This window comes from Leptidea sinapis, chromosome 19 (assembly GCF_905404315.1).
Source record: "Leptidea sinapis chromosome 19, ilLepSina1.1, whole genome shotgun sequence".
NCBI lineage: Eukaryota > Metazoa > Arthropoda > Insecta > Lepidoptera > Pieridae > Leptidea > Leptidea sinapis.
The window spans coordinates 204,526-227,254 of NC_066283.1; the positions used below are offsets into that span (position 1 = coordinate 204,526).

The window sequence follows — 22,729 nt, forward strand, 5'->3', positions numbered from 1 at the left end:
AGCTGTAGATGTCGCATAGGTGTTAAAATTATATTATTTCTTCCTAGTTTTTTTATTTCTTATAACTTTTATAAACTAATTTTATAAAGTGGAAACATTTGTGTTTTTTATGTATGTTTGTAATGTTTTCACACAAAAACTACTGGACCAATTTCATAAATTCTTTCATCATTAGAAAGCTGCATCTTCACTAAGTGACATAGGTTTTATTACACTTAAAAGAATAGGGATCCAATAATCTAACACAAGTGTGAAAAAATTTGTCATAAAAAACTGTCATCGCGTGCGCTGCGGAAACTATTGATGATAGAACAAAAAAAATGTTCTACAGTATTAAATTAACGTATCAATATCTACAAAAAAGTCCGCAATACCATGTGTCCAACTACGGAGTACTAGTAGTTATGTCACTATAATATTTTTTTTACATTTTAAAAGTTCATATAAGTGCCGTCATCGAACCATATGAAACCTCTGTTATAATCCTTATTCCATTAAATGATATTTTAATTCAAAAGAAAATATAACTAATTTAAAAATATCAATCTAAAGAAAATAATGCAATAAAAAATAATAACTTAAGTGAAATAAAACTTTTTGTTAAGAAAATAAATCTATAGTCCGACTTACGGCCGTTCCCAATATACTATCTATAGATAGAGATAAATTACTACCGTCTACTGTCAGTAATTAGCTGGCAATAATCTGAAGCTGTCCCAATATACCCGATAAGTCATTCTTATCGCTTTATATTGGGTCGCGTGAATTGAAATTTCCATACAAACTTCTATCGCTGGTAAGCTATAGGTACGTCGTCCCATTGACGGACAGCGTGTACGGATAAGGTGAGTTAGCGTCGATAAGTTTATTGGGACAGAAAAATCAACGATAGTTACGATTTTTATCTCAAGTGAGAGATAGACTGAATATTGGGAACGGCCGTCTAGTAGACTTTCCACTACCACGAGATCGGTATCTAAGCGAGTGAAAACGCAGGGCAATACTATTATTGTATAAATTTAACATTATAACTTTATTTAGCATGTACTTATTATACATATTAACTTTTTGTATGACCTGTCTTTATATCCATGCTGTAACTACCTATAAATTTAATTATAATTATGTATCCTAAGCACCTAAGACTTGTTTAATGTTAACGAATCACTTGTAATATCAAAATTCAAGTAAATAAATCAAAATCTTGAATACCTATACTACTAAAACGCTTAAATACTACTACCAACCAAGTGAATTTTCTCTTAATTATCATTATAACACTACTAACAAATTCGAACTTGAACTTGTTATGAACCATACTACATGGTTAAGTCAATTTAACTTTTATATGGTGTAGCATCACATCATGATCCCTGAAAATGTAGAAAATACATGTATATATATTTAAATATACTGTATGTGAAATGACACTCATGAATGTTAAAAGTTGATTGATTTTTCTTTTTACAACCACTTCGGAAATTTTGTATTACCTGCGTAATATAATATAAAACATTCCTTATACTCAACATGTAGGTACCAATAGAAAGAATTGGTTATTTTATTTTTAGTAAAATAAATCACGTTACAAGTAATTGTACACGGGAGTTTGAATACAAATAGTAATCATTACAAAGAAAAACTTAATAATATATGTACATAGGTATCTACTCGCCAAACTCTGGCACGAGTAGTTACACTTTAGTCTGGTGCCTGAGTTTGGCGAGTCAACATCTCCTGAGGATGCATCGTGTAGAGGCTAAACACATGTCAAATTTTTTGATGACAAATATTGGCGGAATTAACACTCAATAAAACTCAAATCATTTGGAAAATTATGGATTTCCGCAAAGTAACGCCTACTTCTTAATAATAGTAACGTCGCAATGAAAACTAAATATAAGTAGCTAGAGGAAAGTGCGGTGGAATCCGTTAAGCAAAGTTCATAATTGTCGGGAGAGCTCCGGTAATTGTGCGCGAGCGTCGCGACAAAGGGCGCGGTCATCTGTCTGTTTGTCTGTTTGTTGTGTCTCTGTTTGCCGAGTGCCGGTCGACAGCGGTCGGCACAGAAGCCGGCTCCGCAAACATTCCCGTCGACCGCACCGCCGGCTACCGAACAATACACATCCAAATAAATGCATTTACATGCTTTACGTTTTTATGCTCACCGTACCTACACCCTACACAGGGCGACAGTATTTTTATGTGTATCATGAATACCGATAGTTATATATGCATACATACAGTGCTATATATTTCACGTACGTCATTGTAACTACCAACACAAACTTCGTGCACGATATACGGCCGTCGATAGGTTATTGAAATGTAAGTAAGCGTAAAAGGATAGATTTGTCTACCTCTAGTAAGTTAAACTAAGGATAGATAGGTAATTGAAAAAGGCCCTTAATTATTATTAAATCTTCGATCTGATTTGCCTATTATTGAAAATTTGTAAAACTATCTCAAATAATAATACGTAATTCATTAGTAAATAAACTTTTGGAAAAACTATGAGTAAAGTAGAAGCCGCGCGTTGTTAGGTATTGCCACCTACTTCATGCCTACTTGAGTGTCCACGTAAGGGTGAAAAAATGTTGTTTTCTAAATATTTTTATTCAAAATAGGATGTGACATCACTTATTGAAAGTCAAAAAAACTACCACCCATTTCAAAATGGTGCCTCAGGCCTGAGAAGAATGGGCGCAACAATCTCAGCGGGCTTTTTTTTCATCAAAAATATGTTGTACAATTAAAGTAACATTTACAAAGTAACATTCTACAATTAAACTTATTATTTAATAACCTGAGGGCGGTCGCCCCATTCCAAATCTGTGGGTATCATTAAGAAAGTCATTTTTGTTATAGTAACCTTTACCACACAAACGTTTTTTAACAATTCTTTTGAATAACGTAATACTTTTGTTTTGAACATTTTCTGGGATCCTGTTGTAAAAGAATATACATCGCCCAAAGACTTGCTAACTCGACTTAGCCGAGTAGTAGGCATTATAAGCTTATGTCTGTTCCTGGTGTTAACATACATATACAATTTGTTTGATTGAAAATTAAAAAATTCAACTGTTTAGTTAATTTTTTTATGATTACTGTAAAGTAGTGAACTCTACCCGTCTTTTAATTGAATATCGTCATAGTATCGCCACGCTTTATGTTTTTAATGAAAATAAGGGATGAGACGAGCAGGACGTTCAGCTAATGGTTATTGATACGCCTTGCCCATTACAATGCAGTGCCACTCAGGATTCTTGAAAAACCCAAAAAAATCTGAGTGGCACTAAAATTGCGCTCGTCACTTTGAGACACAAGATATTAAGTCTCATTTGCCCAATAAGTTCACTAGCTACGGCGCCCTTCAGACCGAATCCCATAAACTAGCCGGCATCCTGTGAAAAGGAGCCTTTCACTGGTGAGGTATGTAGGAGTTGTAGTTGACTGTTGATAGAATATCACTCGCCGAACAGGATCACTCAAATTGTTTTGATAACACAAGTATTACAGGCGTCATACGAGTATTATAATGAAACTGCTGACTAACTGAGCAAGAAAAATCATATAAACGTTTTTACTTATCGAATCCACGTGCTCAGCTGTGGCGCGCCGCTATCATATTTTTGTTATAATAATGTGAACATAATACTGTATCGTCCGCGGACTGATACGGGGGCGCCGGGGTCATCCGGGGCTTCATGTCGCGTCTGGTAATAGCACGCGCCACACGTTCTACTCCCCCCATTACAGAAACAATGATACAGGTTGGTTATAGTAGCAAAAAGAAACCACTTATAAACATAAGTTTATCTTAAAATAATACAATAAAAATTACAAAAAACATAATTGTTAAGAATATACTATACAGTGCAATAATGTCGGGGCCTGGTTAGCCATAAACATTGAATACATACCTATATTATGTAATATTGATGCAAAATATATTTGGTCTCAGGTTAACTGTGGGAGGCTACTTTGCACAGGATGCCGGCTAGATTACTGGTACCACAATGGCGCTTATTTCTGCCGTGAAGCAGTAATGTGTAAGCATTACTGTCTTGCAGTCTGAAGGGCGCCGTAGCTAGTGAAATTACTGGGCAAATGAGACTTAACATTTTATGTCTCAAGATGACGAGCGCTGTTGTTGTACCGCTCAGAATTTTTGAGTATTTCAAGAATCCTGAGCGTAAATGCATTGTAATGGGCAGGGCGTATCAATTACCATCAACTGAACGTCCTGCTCGTCTCGTCCCTTATTGTCATAAGACTAGAGCCCTATTTTAGAAAAAAATAATATCAAGAAGTGCTGCTGGATGTGTGAATCAATAATAAAAATCCTGGTGGAATCATTGACTCAGATTAATCAAGATCTAATTAACGGAACCAAATTAGGAATTTGGCTGATCGGAGCATCAAGGTTGTTATCGATGGTGCGTGCTCCGACTTAAGACCCATAAGCGCCGATAGCCCCGTCCTCCACACTATTTCTTCAACATATCAGTGATGTGCTGCAAATCAGTGGCATTCCTTGCTATGCAGATGACAGCACACTTGATAGATACTTCTCATACTGGCCGTGCCAACTCAAAGCGCGTATACATTTCTAAAAGGCCGGCAAAGCTCCTGTAATTCTTCTGCTGTTACAAACGAATGCTGGCGGCGATGTGATCGCTTAACATCGGGTGATCCATACACTCGTTTGTCTTCCATTAAAAAATAATGAGATGTCTGTCATTCGATAATCAATAACCGGTTACAGATTAACTGATACGACTAACGGCCGTTCCCAATATTCAGTCTATCTCTTACTTGAGATAAAAATCGTAAGTAACGTTAACTTTTCCGTCCCAATAAACTTATCGACGGTAACTCACCTTATCCGTACACGCTGCCTGTCAATGGGACGACGTATAGCTTACCAGCGATAGAAGTTTGTATGGAAATTGCAATTCACGCGTCCCAAAATAAGGCGATAAGAATGACTTATCGGGTATATTGCGACAGCTTCAGATTATTAACAGCTAATTACTGACAGTAGAAGGTAGTAATTTATCTCTATCTGAAGATAGTATATTAGGAACGGCCGTTAGGGACCTTCAATCTCAGGGCCTGCAACGCACCTCTTGACCCCTGATGTTGCGGATGTCTATGGACGGTTGCGTCACCACTCCCCATCACGTGAACATCTTGCCCGTTAGACCCTCTAGCAATGCTTTTTAAACTAAAATATTTTGTAAAATCTATTCCTCTTCTTCATTAGCATATAGCCGACCCATATAGCCGAATGATTAGTGTTTAGTTAGCTAGAAAAGCCACAACCTGATAGTTGAACAAAGCATACAAGATTTTAGATATGTCACTCGAACGGTTAGCTCAGTTGGTTAGAGCACTGGCACGGAACGCCAGAAGTCGTGGTTTCGAGTCCCACAGCGTTCATAAAATATTGTGTTTCAAATTTTATTTGTGTAGTAAGCTAGAGGTCCCGGATTCGAATCCCGATAGGTGCAATCATTTATATGATGAATATGGATGTTTGTTTCCGAGTCATGGATGTTTGTATGTATTTATGTAAGCATGTTTAAGTAAGTATATTATATTAAGTATATGGTTGTATATCCCATAGTACAGGCTGTGCATTGTTTGGGGTACGATAATTTGTGTAAAAGTGTGTCAATATTATTATTATTATTTATGACCTACCTAATCTTGGAGAAAAAATTAGGTATTTTTTCCAGAGGACAGTTTACTCATATTAAAAAGGAAAAGAAACCAACTTACGTATGAGGAAGTAATCAATATGTTAGAGCCAATAATTTTATGTTAAAGAGGACGGACACCAAATACATAAATTCTTATAATAAAAAAATATAATAAATGTAAATGTGTAGTCGAAGAGCGAGGTGATAGAACTGGTGGAATCCGGTAGTGGTTTCTGGGTATTATACTCTTAACTCCAAATTGTGATACTTATATAATACAACTAGCTGATACCCCGCGACGTCGTTCGCGTACATATTTTTACATCTTGGGTTACATTATTGGACTTTTAGTAGGGATCCCTAAGTTTGTTGAAAATGTTATCTACCCTATGTCAACCGGGGATAATGTAGCTTCTCAACAGTTGAAGAATTATTCAAATCGGTTCAGTAGTTGCGGAGCCTATTCAAAACAAACAAACAAACAATCAAATCTTTCCTCTTTATAATATAAGTATAGAAGTATAGATGTGACTCAGTTCTGCAGCATACGCGGTTAAAAATATAAGACAATTAACTGATACGCCTACTCTACGGCTTTAGCTTTGACATTTTATAAAAGCAAATTCTTTATCTACACCCAGAATATGAAACCTCTTAAAGATTCTTTAACAGTCAGCTTACTGCCAACATTAAAACAGCCAGTCCTAGTAGTAACCTAACATCATCCATTACTGATTATATACAAATAAACTAAGTATTAATGAAATAATTATTTATTTTAGTAGTAATTTACATTTTATATAGTGCAATAATTAAAATTCACTTGAATATTATGTTTTTTTGCAGCGTTTAAAATGAATCGTTCATTTTTTGTAAACAAAACAATAAAAATATCTAAGAAAAATGGCGGGGATTCAGAGTAGCTGACGGCAGATCGTTGAAATCAGCTGAAGATTGAGTTATGTGGCGTGCATTGGGTGAGAGCTATGTCCAACAGTGGACTTGTTCAGGCTATGAATGATCTGATGATGGATGCGCCGCAATTATTTCTTTTCTTGTAATTTGGTTATGGCAATTTATAGCGCAGAAGATTTCCTGTTGATAGAGAAATACCATAGACAACAGATTCACTCTCAGTGTAATGCCAAGCAAAAATAATTTTTCTACACATGCCGAAAGGCAGTAACACGTTCGCACCTTAGCACCAGGAGTTCCTAGAGGACTAGCGGGGCCCCCAGCTGCAGAGCATCACGTCTTGGAATCTCAGGTACGTCGGCCTTAGCCATAATGATTGCAATTTTAATAATATCATGTGTTCCTACGCGCGCGCTAATACAGAATCCATCTACAAATAATTACACATTTATCACAATAAAAAGGAGAGCTATGACACTGATATTCCGAAATATTTATTTATTATCCAACAAGTAAAGAATTGATTATTTTGTATTGATAAAGATAATAAATATCCTATGGTAAGGGACGTGACGCTAATGTCGATAAAAGGGTCAACACGATAACCGGATCGCGTCGGGTCAGCGAAACACAGGCGTTCAATCAGTCGTTCGTTGGTCATGCATGAAATTGAATTACCTAATTAATCAAGACCAATGTTATATCATCAATTACCTATTACATGATAATATAAAACGCAGGTTGTAGTGCACCTAATGCTTGAGATAGTAAGGTAGGTAACTGTTGGTGCTTAAACAAATTTTGTGACATATATTATGATTATTTTTATTTATTAAAGCGAAAAACAAATGAGCGTATGAAATACCAATGGTAAGCTATTAGCGACACCTAGGATCTTGCAGTGCGAGAGCAATCACCCCAATCAACCATTATGACTTATTTTGAATTAAGTCGGTTATAAATATTATTAAAGTATCATGCGGCGTAATAAATGGATCGATCGAGGTAAATGTCTGTACTTATTGTTGTATTCATTTTATATTTAAGTAAGATACTTCTTGTCGACTGTCTAGACATTCAACAAAGTCTCACATTTCAATCGGTCACAGAATTAATAAATTAGCAACGTCTATCACCGTGCAGCGTGCAGTGTTTATTACCTGTTTTAGATGAAATAGAAATAGTTTAGAAACGCAACGCTGCAATGTTATCGCAGGTCAGCGGGCGCGGGTTATCGATACCTGATAGCCGGGCCGCCGGCCGCACGTCACTAGCTCCCAGCGACCCGTGTCTCACTCGCCATTATACCTATAATATAATTGATGGTAGGAATCTTTAACATTAGGGCCAAAGAGTGATCTTATACGTTGTTAATAATAAGGAGTATGAATTGCCGTTTTATTGTAATAGGTACTTCGAATTGACATAGAACCCTAATGGCTTGAGATATTTGAGTGAAACTCTTTTCACATGGTACCTGTGTAGTTTTTCTTCAAAAATGTGCAACATTCGATTATCAACTTTCAGATGTTTTTATTATTCAACTTAGACTAGAAAGATTTTGATCGACGTCCACCATTTCTTTCTATTCATTGTCATTCGTCTGTGGGGGCGGTCTTCCACGTGGTTCTTTCGTTCTAATGCTAACGTGGTTTCATTTGTATTTTTGGAAAATAGATTATCAGACACGATGAAGGCTCGTTACAAGTTACATACAAACTATGCGACATCATTAAGCTGTCAAACAGCTCTCTAAGTTCAATTAAAAGATTCTTATTAAACATTTATTTAATTATTTATGTCAAAACTGATTCAATTTAAATACTTTTGTACACGCTTTTTATTAGCTTCACATGTATGTATGTTTGTTTGTAACCGACTCATTTGGACGCTATTTTGACTCATTTTAAACGTTCAGATTCCGTTCAAACTATGTAGATTTATCGAGGACCGATAATAATACATTAAATTTCAATTTGCAAAAAAATAAGATTTTTGTCAATTTATATAATTTTCATCTATCGTCTTTAAGGCAGGAATTGATGTTAATTTTAAATTTCAAAATAAATTTTAATAGCAAAATTAGAATTAGCAAAAGTTGAGACTAATGCAAAGGGAAATAAAAAACCATTGAATTCTTGTAAGCTCTCTGCAACTAATTGTAAAATTTTAATTATTTATTTTGAAATGAAAACTTCTATATATATAAAGATAACTACCTCCTCCTTTTTGAAGTCGGTTAAAAATGTGCACAACGTTAATGTTCATGTTTTCACTTCTGCCGGCACTCCCGGAGTACAACCCGTATTTTTTTGTTTTAATTAAGTATTAAATTAATCTTATTTTATTTTCCTCAAAGGTGTGAGCACTACTAACTCCATTCTATTGATAGCACTCGGGAGTACCGAAGACCTCTTCTCCACCTACAAACTAGATCTTCGTAGAAACCGCTAATGGAGAGAAGTAGAATCAAAACATAAGAATTAAGAGCACTGTATTGTATTGTACTGGGTAGTTTAATATTTATATAACACAAGTCTTAAAGACACTACTTTTACTATTGAACAAAAATACCTGAAAATAAAATACATGGACAATCATTATTGCTCAGTAGGTATTGGCCGGTCAGAGCGACTTCGTCCTGTTATGGTATACAATTTCTTTTTGTTACTTAGCGCGTAAACAAATAAAGCTGACGGTTTCCCAACGCGGGAGCAGGCAACGCAAAACTGTCTATGAGAGAAGCATGGGTTTTCAAAATTAACGGCGCAAATACTTACAGACTTACCCTGTAATTTATTAATGGACAATGCGAAAGCAAGCCTCACTGGAAATACCATTCAGTATCATAGGGATGCGGGATATCAACACTTTTTCTCCCTTAGCTATATTTTCCTCTTATAATTGTAAATTTTTCAGTGATAGCCCTGTTCCGTTACAAAGACGCGGTAGGTTAATATTTCGTAACATTATGACTACTGATTCTACTTTTAATTGAAGATTATGGGGTAGCAATTCTGGCAAATCCAATGAGTTTAAAAATTATTTTGCATAGTTGAACATCATCTTGATTAGTTGCGCAATCAACTGATTTGTATGTCTTTAGTTCACCGGCAATTTCATTTTGAATATTGAAGTTTATTTCATTTACATCCATTTTTTTCGCAACTAGAATAGCACGTTGTAACTACCTTTGCGATTTTTAGCGACGTTTGTCATGAATGAACCTTTTGAACTCGACTTTTGATCGACAGGAAATGTAAGGCAGCCAGCCGAATCATCAACAGGGATTTTATCATTACCAAGATCAATAAGTTATTTACCAAATAATTCTCCACATCCATCATATTACAATTCACATATATTCTTGCTTTAATTTAGTATCTTGACGTATTTTCACAAAATGGAAGACTAACATGCATTGAGTTCATCCGCTGGTGATGACCGTGGAATCACTAGTAATGTCTGACGGAAATCACCTGCTAATAAAATCATCGCTCCACCAAATCGGTTTTAGTAGTTTCGCAGATCTGTCATAATTCAGACTAATAACTTTTTATGTGCCATCGTGCATTCATCCCACACTATCAACTAACATTGCTGCAAAACTTTTATCGTTGCTGAAATCTTCGAAACGTCGCAGGTCGGACTTTCATAACGTTGTATATTAATTGGTAGTTTTTATTTACATAGGGGAATGTGGGGGGACACCGGATAGTTAAGACAAAGTATTACACCATAAAGTACACCATAAATTAATCACTATAATATTATTTATTAACTTTTCAAACATCTTAAGCCTTTAAGTATATGTTTGACAATACTTTAATATGCAAAAAATTCTTTATTTATATATCTATTATAATACCTATTTGTATATTTGTTATAAATATTTATCTATTTTGTATATTTTTTGTAAAGAACTGTGATTTTTTACTATTTTCCACGAAATTATTAAGGAACTTCAAAAAAAATTGCCTGATTGGTTGAGCCTTCTCGATTATCCACTTAGCAACATTCATCTTTATTTATATAGTTTTTTTTTTTATTAAAAACTTCCATGTACATTCAAAACAAAGTAAGTCGAATTAGTCGAGCCGCTGTCGATTTTTGCGCTTAGAAAAATTTATTTTTATTTCTATAGATAGGTGGGCCGGAGCATCTGTTGACCATCAAATCATCCACACTACCGACTTATACTTACATACCTACATACCCGCTTGCCACAAACAAGAGTCTCACGGACCAAGGCGTCTCAAACATCTCAACTGGTTGAGATTTATGATTTAAGCCGTAGAAGAAGAAGACTAATTTCGTGGAGAATGTAGACGTAGGTACATACTCTGTAAAGTGAGATCAGTTCGAAGCTTTATGTCCAAAATAAAAGGAAAAGAATAATACGTAAATAGTTACAAACTGATTACGGCTTAAACACCGAAAGAGAAATACCAATATACGCGGGTTGCTTTTAATTAACGAGACCTGAAATTTGTTCACAATACGGTTTTCTTAGACATCATCTAAGATATAAAAAAAACACATTGATCAATCAGCTGACAACTCAGTTCTGCTATAGGTATAAGAATCCAGAAGATATATAAATCGTAACATTAGAGAAGAGGTACCTACGAGTATATGTATATGCAACAATGTGTCGACGGCGTGTTTAGTACCTACTCATATTTTCGTGGTTTTTGTTATTTTCACAGATCGCCTCAGGACATACGGAATTATTGGTAGTTGGTATTATTGCTTTTTCCTTAATGTTTAGTTGTCGCTACCTTCTCTGTTTTGAACTGTGTTTTGGCTAAACGACGGTTCATTGGTTGATACCCCGATGCTTTGCCACGATTTAGTAGCAGGTGCTTACGGATTTATTTTTAGGCCACTTTGTTTTCTGAAGAGTTAAGAAGGTCCAGGTACCGTTTATTTTTGTTTTCGTCGTTTCCTGAACATTTCTAGCCTAGTCCCTAGATTGCTAAGGGTTTTTTTTTATGAAAATAAGGGACGAGACGAGCAGTACGTACAGCTGATGGTAATTGATACGCCCTGCCCATTACAATGCAGTGCCGCCCAAGATTATTGAAAAACGCAAAAATTCTAAGAGGCATTACAACTGCGCCCAGTAATTTCACTAGCTACGGCACACACACGGCAAACACAGTTACACATTACTGCTTCACGGCAGAAATAGGCGCCGTTTTGGTACCCATAATCTAGCCGGCATCCGGTGCAAAGGAGCCTCCCACAGGGTTGATAAGGTAAACTAGTGGCTGGTGTTAAGCAGGTCCTCACCAGTGTCCATGGCGTACCCTGCGGCTGCGGCGGCCGCGTGCAGCGCGCCGTACTCCTTGCCGTCCATACCGCCCAGCATGACTCCGCGCCACCGACACAATCACCAACTCACATGCCACTCGCGCGACTCGCCACCGCTCGCCTCGTAGCCGCACGACCGCTCGTCGCTACGTGTCACACAAGTATACGCGCCGTGCCACTCTACGTTGCGCACGCGCACCGTACACGCCCACACCGCCATTGGCGATTGACGACCAATCGCAACGCTCCATTTCAGACGCTTTCCATCCCGTAGCGCCTTCTATTTGAAGCGTACTGCATTTGCGTGCCCATTGAAATAACATTCGACGTTATTCCTACGGAATACTGGACACATTCTATTGGGTCTCCAAGTGACAGCGTGACTGTTTGCTCTGTTGGTTGGCTGCGCACGAGAAGAGAGTTGAACAAATGTGTCAGTGGGGTGTGAACGCGCAGGATGCGGGGTGCGGGCCGCGGGGCGAAGTATTATGTAGGCAAGGTGTAAGTGAAGTGTAATTGATATTTTATGTTAGTTAATAATTATGTTAACACTTTATGGCTCTGAGTTGAGATAAGGAAATTAAAAGGTAGAGTTGATAAACTTGAATTTAAATTGGATTTCAACGCATTTCCCTGATGTATGATTCAACGAACAACTCAGGAACCTATATCTAAATGAGATACGAATGTACCTATTGAGAGTGGTGCTCTATATAGATTGGTATATAAAGTATTTCGGATACGACACATTAGGTATTAGCAATGTAGCATTGGACATAATGAATTCCAGCATAAACTATAAATTTCAAAAGGTGAAGCGAATGTATATCGGTCTTCTGGATATAAGTATCTACTGTTAGAATGTCTTTTCTCATTTATATTAATGATGATCATTGTTATCATAGTCGTTGTTAACTATGGAAGTATGTTGTTTGCTGATGAAACATTCATACACGTTATTAAAATACCGTGTTTTCATACGGTACGGTACGTACCTACGTATCGGATTCGGATCGGACCTAGAGCGGAAGCGCTCTTACGGTACGCTTATACAAAAGGTCAGTGTGTACAGGAATCCTGTTAATGGATCCGTCGCTACTGGATGTACTTACCTAATATTCGCACTGCGTTTACAGGGCCGTTTTGCGATTGCCGTGTTCAGACACAATGTATCAGTGTTTTATTTCTGTTGCCTTTGGAGGCTCACTCGCTCACTCGAAAGTAGAGTTGTAGGTATCCATACGATATCAACGAATAATAATGCATACATACGAAAAAACGGACCTGTAAAACTGCCACGTTTTATCGGATCTATAATTTTTTATTGGATCTAGAATACCGTCGCATGTTTGTACTCCGTCATACAAATACATCCGCCATCGCCGAATATAAATATAGGTATACGATAGAGAAGGTGTGATATGTGAACGTACACTTATTCAACGATAATTATGTTAATAAAGCTCTTATTTGGCAGTGGTTAGAAGCCAATTACTCACTTAGACATTAATTTTTTTTTTTCTATTAGAGGAGGCAAACGGGCAAGAGGCTCACGGGATGGGGAGAGGTGAGGCAACCGCCCATGGCAATCCGCAACAAAAGGTGTAAAGAGATGCGTTGCCCTTCTTTGAGGTATTATGCTCTATTATTGAAGGTCCCTAAGTCAATCCGGTTCGGTAAAATAACCGGTAATTGATTCCACAAAGTGGCTGTGTGGGGCAAAAAATTTCTCGAAAAACGTGTGGTTGTGGAATACCAGACGTCAATGTGAAGCGAATGGTATTTTGCATTTTGACGTAAAGTCCGGTGGTGGAATTCGGCCGCAGGAATCAACCCGAACAGCTCCTCTGAGCACTCCCCGGTAGAAGATGCACAGAGAACCCACATCTCTATGCAACGCCAAAGAATCAAGCCGAATGGGGATGACTTGATCGTCGATGATTCGAGCCGCCCTTCGTTGTATGCGCTCAAATGTAAGAAGCTGATACTTTTATTTTATGAAATGCTCACATAATGCCTCTATTTATTTACGGTATGTGTGGATTGATGCATCTACTATACTCAATAACTCTTGTGTTTATAAGTATTAGTTTACTTTTTTATTTTGACTTACTCGTGTAAGCCTTTAAGTTTTTGACATTTGAGTATTTTTGTTGCGTCACTTTGCATATATTGTAATTGAAATGATTTGAAAACAATTAAAATGTAAATCTTGACTTAAAAGAGTGGCAATGAGTTTCTTGCTACTTCTTCTCATTAGCTCAACCTTTTACGAAGTAGCGGTAAATTCAATAAGAAACAATTTATAATATGAGGCCGAATTTGCGCCTTATATAGCTGCAGGCGGTGGATTAGAGTAAAGTACTGACTCGCCACTTAACCAAACGCTAAGTAAGTGAAACACATTGTACATATCAACAAAGAGAAACTAAATAAAGTTGATCCCGCTGTTTTTCTAGAAATAACCTTTGATACTAAATACAGATACTTCAGTGTTAAAAATATTAGATCGATACGACATCGCGACTTCATCAAGATTGTTATATTTCAGCTACCTTCAAAGATTTTTGTCAAATGTCTTGCTGCTAATATTGATTTTACTTTTGTGTGTAAGTAAGTACTGTAAGGGACAAAGAGAGTCACGTAGATCTAGATTTACTGATTTTAAAATAATGATTGTTAATCGCCTACACTGTTTCTTATGCATATCAATAATATTTTGTATGACTGGAGTACCTACTGATGATGCCGTATACACGGGCCATGCAGGTCTCTCTCAGGAATTGTCGATCAGTGCCGGAAGAAACTTGCGTCTTCTATCGAGTCCTCTCTTGAGAAGGTCGCGGAATAGGGTAGAATAACCGTGTCCTGTTTAAACCCCTGAAAACCCAAGTTTGCGCGTTTACCACTAAAAAAAACATATTTGTCGTATCAAAGCTTATCGACACCAACAACAACTCGCCTAGTAACGGAATAATGGATCCCAAAACCTCGAGTAATTGCCACATCCATGGTCTTCTAATGACAAGGCGAACTTGGCTTCGAAGAACCTGGGCGTCGTAAATAGAATAATCATAAAAAATGCCCAATTCTATGCCAAGTAAAATCAAGCAATTATAATTTAGCGACAACTGGATTTTATCTGAAATCATAGAAAATGTCTCTCTTTAATTTGAATGATAAAATAAACGAATACTTTACCTATAGATTATTTAAGTGTTAAGACAGCGCGACGTGAATTTCTCTAGGCTAACACTTTTAATAAAAATATTAAAGTATTAACAATTTATGAAAGCGAAATGATAAACTTTGATTTTGAGTAGAGATTTGTCGAGATCATTAGCAGGTATAACGTTTGTTTTGCATTTTGGTGCTATCTTTTGGCCGTATAAAAGTTTTAAATAATTTTATATATTGATAATTACTTACTAAAGTAAGTTGAAAGGTTTTGGTATTATTGTTGCATAATGTCTGATTAAAATGTCCAATTTATAAATTCATTTAAAATACTGCCTATCTATTTTTTATTGCTTATTATTTTTTCAATACTTACTAATTACAATAATAGGTACGTCTCACGCGTTCTGTAGTGCTCAATAGGTTTCATCTTTTAAGAAGGAATGGTGTAATTTCACAAACATGGGTCATGGTGTACAATAACAAAGTGTACTATAATCATTGAACCTGAAACTTTATGTGCAGTCAGTTTAAGAAAATGCCTATCAGCCCCTTCAAATCAAGAATAGGTTTGACATACATTGAGAGGCAGGAGATGAAATGTTTATTTCTTTTAAATTTTGTCTTAATAATTCTTTGGGACCTAGGTTGTAAATAGCCTTTCTGCAGCACAAAGACGGTATTAATATAATCAGACAATATAATATTGTGTTCTATGAAAATAACATGTGCTACAGAACTAAGTCTATCCACGTTATTTGTCAGTTAGGTCCTAGAGAACCATTTAGAGACTAAGGAATAAATTTTCTAGAAATGTGATCATCGTAATATAACACCAGAAAGAAATTTTTGTAGGTAATATTGTTACGGCCAACGAGTCTTTCGTTGGGCGAAGAATATATGCTTATGTATCGCGAAACAGAGAACGCAATTCTGACGATAGAAAGGGTAAATACTCCTGCCACCACCGGCTACCATGCCACGAGAGCGAGTGGCGAAAGTATTTTTGTGAGAGGAGCCCGGACGTGTCGCCATTAAAATTGTAGATTAGTAAAATTTTACACTAAAAATATTGGTATACAACTTATGTTCCATAAAGGCAGAATTGTCCTTGTTGTGATTTTTACGCGCTAATGCTTTCGTTCTCCAATGAATCTACGTTTATACAGCTATGTTTATTGACGTTTTCACAGCATAACTTTAAAAGGTCAGATTTGGCGTTGGGGCTAAAAGTTAGATACATTTCCTCGGGGCAGGAGTCACTATCTCGCCCCGTAGTACTTCATTGCCAACTGAGATAATTTGTGCTTCATTTTTTTTATCAAGCTTTTGTCTCTTTTTTGTACGAATAATATATATATGAAAAAATTGAGCATGGCAAAATATCTAAAAAAAATGACGAACAAGCAGCAGCGAACAAAAATCGCAAGATTTTGGATTATGCCATATGTCGCTAATAAGATATTTAAAGAAAAGAAAAGATGCAGAAGAGAAAGACATACCTGTGGAATCTCTCACACTCGGCTATCAGAAAAATAGACAAGTTTTCAACGATGACCAACAGCCTGTTATGGTGAGTTAGGTTATTAAATACAGCCAATATTGCTACGGATTGACGTGAAAGGATGTCAAGCAACTGGCATTTTCTTGCGCACTTAAGCACAACATTGTAATACCGCAAACGTGGATTGACAAAAAGGACGCTGGATCTGGTTGGGTAACAACATTACAACGCAACCAGTCGTCATAAATAAGAACTCCAGAAACTGCTAACTTGAGCAGAGCCATTTATTAAAACTAATGTTAATAAATTATTTTCAAAATTAGCTGTCGTTTTGGAATGAACAAGGAAACAAGTGAAAGCTAGAAATAATTTAGCTCCAGAAGGATCTAAACAAGTTGGTTCCATTACATCAGCAGACAGAGGGACTCTTTTAAGTCTCTGCGTAGCCGTAAATGCAGTGGGGAACTCGGTGCAGTGTATGTTTATTTTCCTTCGATTTAAATTCAGGGACTGTTTTGTTCGCCTGCATTAGCCTCCAACCTGCATAAGAATTTGTGAAAGTGATATTTCAGACTACAGCAACTAACTGCTTGGCGTTCCTTAAAGATATGATCTTCAAATTAAAGTTCAAGTGTAATTCATATTCAATTTTTAAATACGATTTGTTCATTAATAGGTGCAAACGTTTTTGGATCAAATATTAAGTTTGTAGTTTAGTTTTATTTTAGATTTATATTTTCTTTGTAATAAGGCAAAATACTGCTTTATAGACATAATGTTAAGATGTTTAAATTAAGAAAAGTAACTGATTGTGATGATTGCTCCTCATAAAAACATTAATTATAAATTTATTTTCTATTGTAACAATTTGCCCCATGTTGTGTAACAACCAGCCCCGAGCACGGGGTTGAAAGTTACAGGGCTTATTTTTCAGAATTTGTCAATTTATGTCATTACTCTCAGTCTGCTACATAAAATTTATTTTAAATAAAGATCCTGTATAGTTACTCTATCAAAAAAACCTATACTCAGGTAAAACACTTGTACCAATCAAAAAATATGACGGTTTGTAAAAAAAATGTCACAAACAACCCCGGTCTCCCCTACAACCTAGAAACAAATAATTGCTATAAAATATTTAATTATTTAATTATATTTATTTACTGAATTACAAAAACAGTTATAATATTATGTACAACTGGAAAATGAGGTTACAATACAGTTTCCTTCTAGAAGTTTTGTGATTAAAATAGCCTCTCCAGTACCCGATGAGACCTCTCTGTAAATAGCAGAGAGGTCTACGCGGAACGGGGGCCATCCGGCCAAGCCGGTCTTATGCCTATAATGTATATTAAACTTATATTGATAGGATACAACTATAGTATAATGCATTAAACTAAAACAAATATCGGTTCAAATAAATTGAGTTCCAATAAAAAATCAGCACAGCAGTACTTGGGATACCTCCCTTATACTCACACTGCAAAATATCGCAATAGAATGTAGGACACAAAAGAAAAACGGAATGAGTAGGCACCTCAGATGAGGTTGGCCACATCACTAGGCATTTCAGTAATAGTGGTGTGGTAGAACTCCTCAATGTTCTTCAGTGCTCTTCTGTCAGCCTCAGTCACAAAGTTGATAGCAATCCCCTTACGACCGAATCGGCCACCTCTTCCGATCCTATGAATGTAATTTTCACGATTGGTTGGCAAATCATAGTTAATAACGCAAGATACTTGCTGCACATCAATACCACGAGCAAGCAGATCAGTGGTAATCAGTACACGAGAAGAACCAGTACGGAACTGTCTCATAATAACCTCCCTTCCACGCTGATCCATGTCACCATGCATGGCCGACACGGTGAAGTCACGGGCATGCATGGATTCCGTAAGCCAATCGACCTTGCGACGGGTATTACAGAAGATCACAGCTTGTGCAATTGAGAGAGTATCATATAAGTCTCATAGGGTGTTTAATTTCCATTCTTCTTGATCAATTGAGATGAAAAATTGCTTAATACCTTCCAAGGTAAGCTCTTCTTTCTGGACGAGAATTCGTACTGGATCCCTCATAAAGCATCTAGATACTTCCAAAACATCATCAGACATTGTAGCCGATAGTAGAATAACTTGAACATCAGATGATAACATCTTAAATACATCATGAATCTAGTCTTTGAAACCTCGAGATAACATTTCATCAGCCTCATCCAATACGAAGAGCATAATAGTACTAGCCCTCAGGGCATGACGGGTTATCATGTCATATACTCTTCCTGGGGTCCCAACAACCACATGTGCACCACTTTCTAGTTGGCGCATATCTTCACGTACATTGGTTCCACCAATACATGCATGACACTTAGCATTGAGGTGATCACCAAGGGCTATAACGACCTTTTGAATTTGTTGAGCAAGCTCCATAGTAGGTGCCAAAATAAGAGCTTGGCATTCACGTACAGTTGTATCAATTTGTTGAAGAATTGAAATAGAGAAAGTAGCAGTTTTCCCGGTGCCTGACTGGGCTTGAGCTATAACGTCGCGACCTTGAATGCAAGGCATAATTGCGCGTTGCTGAATAGCCGATGGTTTTTCAAAACCATAAGCATAAATTCCTCTCAATAACTCTTCTTTCAAATTCATGTCATCGAAGCTTTCCACGACTTCATGCCAATTTGTATCGAGTGCGCCGCCCGGCTCCATTCCAGGGGGACCCTCATAGCCTTGATCCTTTGCTGGGCCATTTTTCGAATCCTCCTGCCAATCGTCTCTTCTTTCAGTTGAATAGGACATGTTCCAATCGCGGTAGCTGAACGGAAAAAAAGGTTAAGTGAATTTGCAAATGATATCTCACTTTTGGAATGGTTCGATTGCCACAACACCATTTATTACTAATATTATTATTAGTTAATATTATTATTGACACACTTTTACACAAATTATCTGGCCCCAAACTAGGCATAGCCTGTACTGTGGGTACAATACAACCATATATTTAATACTACTATATACTTACATAAAAATACATAAATTCGTATAAATATCCATGACTCGGAAACAAACGGATATATTCATCATATAAATTTAGTTGGTAAGTTTAATTTTAGTGAAATTTGATCTTTAAAGAAGAGGCTCACTGAGTTTGAGAAAAGCGGGCGTGATTTTGTATTAAGATAAAATTGGATCAGGTATAGGTATCACTTAGCCTGGTGGCGAATGCCCTATCCCCAATGTTATGGTATCGATAAATGGTAAATGAAATCAATTTACATAGTTATTTATACAAATTACCTATGTACACACGATTACCTATGTGTGGAAAATACAAATGTATGAAATCATTAATAACTTACGATAAAAGGTGTAGGGAGATGTAAGTATAATGTATTACACCCACTTTTCCAACTTTATTCGAATAGGCCTAAACTAAGCGCTTCTGAATCGTCACTTTAAAATATATTTCTCATAAATTACTGAATTTACCATATGTTCGTAAAAAGTTGCGCTCGTGAGAAGAACATATAAGAAACTCAACGGCCACTCTTTTCAATCAAATAGAGTATTTTACAATGGCTGTATGTGCATAACAAATAAGTTTGTACCTTATGCTGCATCCAATATATGAGTCGTGTTTAAATAATATAATTGTTTCATAAAATCAAATGATTGATTTAATAACTCATATGAAAACTAAATGATATATACAATCCACTGAGGAGAACGCGAACTTCCATTTATGAAGGTTGGTTATCCCAAGCGATGTCACCTTCACGGGATGCCGTGTGTGTGTGTGCGGCGGTGCTACGCTTTGTGTGCGCCGCGCGATTCGCATCATTTGTGGCGCACTCATTTATTAGCTGCGGTAACATCAAACACGCTTCCTCTACATATTTGTGGTAATTAACAAATTTTTTACGAGTCTTTTTTGGTATTTCAGCATTTGCGGTAATTAACAACCGGCGGTTTTTATGAGAAAATGCAGCGGAAACTGTTTACTGTTTTCAATATTATTTATACAATACGCGACTGAGTTAGAATATATTGTTATATAAAAGGAAATTAAATATTATGTCAAAATTGAAATAATATTACGTGAATCTTATATCTTTAAACGATTAAAATTCGAAAGAATTAATAACGAAAGCAATTCTTGTATATATATTCAGAAATAATCTGAATCTCGGAATCGGCTACAACGATTTTCATAAAATTTAGTATACCTACAGGGGATTACGGGGGCGATAAATCGATCTAGCTTAAAAAAAATGTAGTTTTATTCGTGTTTTTATGAGAAACAGCTACAATAACATTAGAATACAAAGGTAATTATCGCCACTATATACAAGACTATAATAGCTCAGATTGGACATTGGGTGATCCGGAAAGCAAAAGACCCCGGTTCGAATCCAGATGTCCTATGTTATTTTCTTGTGCAAGTTCTGTACGTTCTTAAAAATCCGAGCAAGGCTCTGTCGTCCGGATATTATCTACCTAATGGAAGTGGCAGGGAGGGTTATTTGGGGAGCGTCGAAGACTGTGGTAGGTGGGGCGAGATAAATAAAACTAAGATATGTGAAACAGTGTCCAAATTAGAAACTAGATAATTTACCACTGTTTTACTTGAAATGACGTAATACACTACACTGTTACTGCACGAGGTACCTACCTCCACTCTGCATCGATATTTATAACGTGAGCTCTCTGCTGACACTGCATGATTGGTCAGTAACCGACTTCAAAAAGGAGGACGTTCTCAATTCGATCGGCATTTTTTTTTTGTATGTACACCGATTACTCTAAGATTTATGTACCGATTTACGTAATTCTTCTTTAGTTCGGTGCGAAATAGATGCCAGTTGGTCCCATAAAAATTTTACACAGTTTATAAAAAAATATAAAAACATACTTATTCAAAAGAGTTTGCAGAAGAGGTGTATTTAATAAAATTTTTAGTTGTTTGATAGATAGGTATTGTTCAGATTTTGAATTCGGTTTTTTTAAACAAAGTATTTTTTATTTTTTGTAATTTTGACAGCATTGACAAAATATTGTTTACTGTTATTGGATAATGTTGCCGATTCTGAATTCTGTTTTGTGTTGAGCTATATGAATGTGTACAACACACAGATTGTAAGTATACCATCAAAATATAATATGTTATGCGTAGATATGTAGTTATAATGTAAATATGAAATATAGTTCTTATACCTATGTCCAATAAATTTTAAAAAATGCGGTTGACGTGATTATGTAGGTAGGTATATTACGGTAGGTATGAAACATGACAATGGTGAAGCTGTTTGTTTCCCAGCACAAAGTTGAAGATCGGTCAGTGGCTTCATGAATGGCTTCTCCGCTCCTGCCAATTCTCCGCTGCAAATGAGATTCTCTCAGTCGTAAATCCTACTACTCCACAGCTGAATATCTAAGTGATCCGACATCCTGGGACTAGATTATGATAATTTTATAGCAATAGCAATGACAGTACAACATTGTATATTTTATTACAAAGAGCACAAAAAAATAATGCTGGGATAGTTTCTTGTGTCACTTCATCTCTCTCAGAGCGCCATTTGTTTCCAAAGCGGTAGTAGTATATTAAAAATGACATCAAAAATAATTCTAAAGGAATAAATTTTGAGAAAATGACTGCCTTTTATGCCTTTTCTAGACTCTAGATTGTCCGTTTGGATCAGATGGATGGGCAGGATCTAGAAGTTGTGACCCACCATCGAAAAGGTACCTGCCTAGCCCTACAGACGCCCATTTCGAGCTCAACCTGATAAACTCTTTCCGCTTGACTGTTTTACTGATATTTGTGTAAAAATGTAACAGTAAGCTATAAAACAGTTTATAGAGCAGATAAGGACACAATGGGCGATGTGTGGGGGGAAAGGGGGGGGGGGTCTTGAGAGCGACAATGCAACGTTAACCACGGTCACGCCGCGCGCCGCAGAACAATACAACTTTATGTTGTATTTATTGAAGCACAGGGCACACGGGAGCCCCCTCCCACTCCCACTCCCCCTCCCCCTCCCTCGCCCACGCTACTACCGCTTCAATCCACAGGGTTGCTATTACAAAACCTAACTTTAAAAAACTCA

The 22,729-nt window shown here is 36.6% G+C and overlaps 2 protein-coding genes across 2 annotated transcripts in view; both read right to left on the reverse strand.

Moving 5' to 3' along the window:
• Positions 1 to 12,086, reverse strand: part of LOC126969758 (paired box protein Pax-1) — a 35,670-nt gene extending 23,584 nt beyond the window's left edge. The window contains exon 1 of the mRNA XM_050815318.1: positions 11,919 to 12,086. Within this exon, the coding sequence (XP_050671275.1) occupies positions 11,919 to 11,997 (79 nt within the window). The 5' untranslated portion in view covers positions 11,998 to 12,086. The remainder of the gene's footprint in view (positions 1 to 11,918) is intronic.
• Positions 12,087 to 17,763: 5,677 nt separating this feature from the next.
• LOC126969753 (eukaryotic initiation factor 4A-like) lies at positions 17,764 to 19,443 on the reverse strand. Its single transcript, XM_050815314.1, is given in 1 exon segment — positions 17,764 to 19,443. A coding segment is annotated over 1 exon segment (1,260 nt). The 5' UTR covers positions 19,419 to 19,443; the 3' UTR covers positions 17,764 to 18,158.
• Positions 19,444 to 22,729: the final 3,286 nt, after the last annotated feature.